The following is a 3,945-nucleotide window of genomic DNA, read 5'->3' on the forward strand; positions in this document are numbered from 1 at the left end:
TGTTAGCCAGGATGGTCTCGATCTCCTGACCTCGTGATCCGCCCGTCTCGGCCTCCCAAAGTGCTGGGATTACAGGCTTGAGCCACCGCGCCTGGCCTTTTTTCTTTTTTTTGAGATAGAGTCTCACTCTGTCACCCTGGAGGCTGGAGTGCAGTGGTGTGATGGCAGCTCACTGCAGCCTCAACCTTCTGGGCTCAGTTAATCCTCCCACCTCACCCTCCTGAGTGGCTGGGACTACAGGTGCAAGTCACTATGCCCAACTCTTTTTTGTTTTTGTTTTTGTTTTGAGACGGAGTCTCGCTCTGTTGCCCAGGCTGGAGTGCAGTGGTGCGATCTTGGTTCACTGCAACCTCCGCCTCCTGGGTTCAAGTGATTATCATGCCTTAGCCTCCTGAGTAGCTGGGATTACAGGCGCATGCCACCGTGCCTGGCTCATTTTTGTATTTTTAGTAAAGACAAGGCCTCACCATGTTGGCCAGGCTGGTCTCGAACTCTTGACCTCAAGTGATCCGCCCTCCTCAGCCTCCCAAAGTCCTGGGATTACAGGCATGAGCCACCACACTGGGCTAGTTTTTGTATTTTTAGTAGAGACAGTTTTCGCCATGTTGCCCAGGTTGGTCACAAACTCCTGGGCTCAAGAAATCTTCCTGTCTTGGCCTCCCAAACTGCTGGGATTATAGGTCTGAGCCACTGAGCCCAGCCTAGAAGTTCTGAGATTCGTGGGTATCTGTTTAAAAACTTCTAGAGAGAAACCTATAGAGAGTGCAGTGTGTGATTCAGCCGTACTAACCATTCCTCACATGGACTTACTCTCTAAAAACTCCAGACATAGCCAGAAAGAGGCAGAACGACCAGAGCAGGAGAGATCACTGATGCTCACTGAGGCAGAGGGCTTTGTCATAACCTGTAGAGAACACTTTCCCAATGTCTCTTTACCACACTGGATTATAACTTTTCTACATTCTTCTTCTTCTTTTACTGGGCATGTATACAACTTGAATACAAAATATGGGAAAATAATTTTAGAATTTAATTTTCACTATCCTTGTCAGACAAATAACATTCATTATGAATCCTCTGAAAATTCCACTGTTGGTACCTCCATTTTCCAGGCTTTTCCCTCAACTCTTTTGTCTCCAATTTTAATCCTCACTTTTACTATATGGATAACATCGTTTCTACATTTTAGTTATTAGATCAAAAGAAGGAAAATATTAAGAAGAAGAAACTGAGGGAAGAGAAAACTCAGTAACACAAAAGAAACAAAGAATGCGTCACATAATGGAAAAATGGAAGATTTGTGAACACAGATGACAGAGGTGCCGGCTGAGGCAGAGGAGAGACTATGGGGGTGCTGGGAGACTGAGCCCGTGGGCGTGGCTTGTTCCCAGAGAACCTTGTGGAAGAGGACATCAAAGAAAGAAACGCCAAACGTGTATCCCAGAAAATAAAGCCACATGATATAGCAACTCTTGCTTATTAGCTCTCATAGTTCATGAATAATTATAACTTAATTGGAAAATAGAAAAGAATCTAACTTTGTTAAGGGTGAAGAGAACTTATCAGGATTTTCTTTTCTTGCTCCTGACCAGAAATACTGCACAAATAGTTTTGGGGGGCCATCTCCCAGACTTTGCCAGGGAATAGCTTTCATGAAGCCAAACTTTCCTGGTGAGATTACCTGTCAGTTCCATACCTTGTCTCCTTTGTACACATGAGGAAACTGAGGATGTCAAAATAAATATGACACCGGATTAAAACACAGTCATTAGTCGGGCCTGGTGGTGCACGCCTGTAATCCCAGCTATACAGGAGGCTGAGGCAGGAGAATCGCTTGAACCCGGGAGGCGGAGGTTGTAGTGAGCTGAGATTGCACCCCTGCACTCCAGGCTGGTTGACAGAGCAAGATCCTGTCTCAAAAATTAATTAATTAATTAATTTAATTTAATTAAATAAATAAGTAAATAAAACATACTCATCCAGGCCAGTCATGAGGGCTCATGCCTGTAATCCCAACACTTCGGGAGCATGAGGCAGGCAGATTGCTTGAGTCCAGGAGTTCAAGAGCAGCCTGGACAACACAGTGAGGCCCCATCTCCACAAAAAAAGGAAATATACACTCATTGCTGTCAGGTTCCAGCTCTCTCAAGGGAAACAGGCCCACAGGCAAGGAGCTAAGAAACACAGCCAGAGGTAGCAAGTGGACACCAAGGGCTGTGGGAATGCAAAGAGGGAAGATTGAGTGAAATGGTGCAACTGCTTTGGAAAACAATCTGACGATTCCTCAGAAAGTTCAACACAGAGTTACTTACGACCCAGCAATTCCACTCCTAGGTATACATGCAAGAGAATTGAAAACACATGTACACACAAAAACCTGCACACTAATGTTCTTTTTTTTATTTTGAGATGGAGTCTTGCTCTGTCGCCCTGACTGGAGTGCAGTGGTGCGATCTCGGCTCACTGCAACCTCCGCCTCCTGGGTTCAAGCCATTCTCCTGCCTCAGTCTTGTGAGTAGCTGGGATGACAGGCGCCCGCCACCATGCCTGGCTAATTTTTGTATTTTTGGTAGAGACGGAGTTTCACCATGTTGTCCAGGATGGCCTTAATCCCTTGACCTCGTGATCCTCCCACCTCAGCCTTTCAGAGTGACTTCATTCTTTTCTGTTGCTGAAAAATATTTAATTGTACAGATAGACCACATTTTGCTTATCCACTTATTGGTTAATGGAAATTTGTGTTGTTTCCACCTTCCAATTAAACCTCTTTCCTTTATAAATTACCGCAGTCTTGGGTATGTATTAGCAGAGTGAGGACGGACTAATACAGGGGAATCTGAAAGGGCTATAGTAAAGTGACATTTAGCCAGTGACTTGAAAGGAGCAGGTAGCAAACACTCCATGCGGCTATTTGAGAGGAAAACAGTTGGGGCAGAGAGATCTGAAGTTGTTACTGGAAAAGGGTCCTGATCTAGGCCCCGAGAGAGGGTTCTTGGATCTCATTCAAGAAATAATGCAGAGGCCGGGCGCGGTGGCTCAAGCCTGTAATCCCAGCACTTTGGAGGCCGAGATGGGCGGATCACGAGGTCAGGAGATCGAGACCATCCTGGCTAACACGGTGAAACCCCGTCTCTACTAAAAAATACAAAAAACTAGCTGGGCGAGGTGGTGGGCGCCTATAGTCCCAGCTACTTGGGAGGCTGAGGCAGGAGAATGGCGTGAACCCGGGAGGCGGAGCTTGTAGTGAGCTGAGATCCAGCCACTGCACTCCAGCCTGGGCGACAGAGCAAGACTCCGTCTCAAAAAAAAAAAAAAAAAAAAAAAGAAATAATGCAGAGCAAGTCCACAGAGTAACGTGAAAGTAAATTTATTGAGAAAGTAAAGGAATCAAAGGATGGGTACTTCATAGACAGAGCAGGGCATTCCCAGAAGTAAGAGGAGGAACATGCCCACCTTACGTGCAGTGCTTGTTTATATATAAGATAACAAAGCAAAAAATCATACGGGAGGTGTGCTCTACCACAAGAGTTCCTGACAAAGGATTGTTAATCGTTGTGTAACTACTGTCTTCCACAACAATCTCTATTATTAACATTAAAATGAAACTTATTTACTTCTTTTTTTTCTTTTTTTGAGATGGAGTCTTGCTCTGTCACCAGGCTGGAGTGCAGTGATGCGATCTCAGCTCACTGCAACCTCCACCTCCCGGGTTCAAGCGATCCTGTTGGCTCAGCCTCCTGAGTAGCTGGGACTATGGGCATGCGCCACCACGCCCAACTAATTTTTTGTATTTTTAGTAGAGATGGGGTTTCACCACGTTGGCCAGGATGGTCTTGATGTGTTGACCTCGTGATCTGCCTGCCTTGGCCTCCCAAAGTGCTGCGATTACAGGCGTGAGACACCGCGTCCAGCCTAAAGTGAAACTTTTTTTTTTTTTTTTTTTTT

At 45.6% G+C, this 3,945-nt stretch overlaps 1 protein-coding gene across 2 annotated transcripts in view; it reads left to right on the top strand.

Annotated features, from left to right (window-relative positions):
- Positions 1–1,469, top strand: part of CUNH19orf18 (chromosome unknown C19orf18 homolog) — a 16,270-nt gene extending 14,801 nt beyond the window's left edge. For both annotated transcript variants that reach the window (XM_017885459.1, XM_017885460.1), the window contains one exon: positions 1,190–1,469. In XM_017885459.1, the coding sequence (XP_017740948.1) occupies positions 1,190–1,218 (29 nt within the window). In that variant the 3' untranslated portion in view covers positions 1,219–1,469. The remainder of the gene's footprint in view (positions 1–1,189) is intronic.
- The last annotated feature ends 2,476 nt before the right edge of the window (positions 1,470–3,945 follow it).

Source organism: Rhinopithecus bieti, unplaced genomic scaffold (assembly GCF_001698545.2).
Source record: "Rhinopithecus bieti isolate Rb0 unplaced genomic scaffold, ASM169854v2 scaffold_15006, whole genome shotgun sequence".
In the NCBI taxonomy this organism is placed as follows: Eukaryota; Metazoa; Chordata; class Mammalia; order Primates; family Cercopithecidae; genus Rhinopithecus; species Rhinopithecus bieti.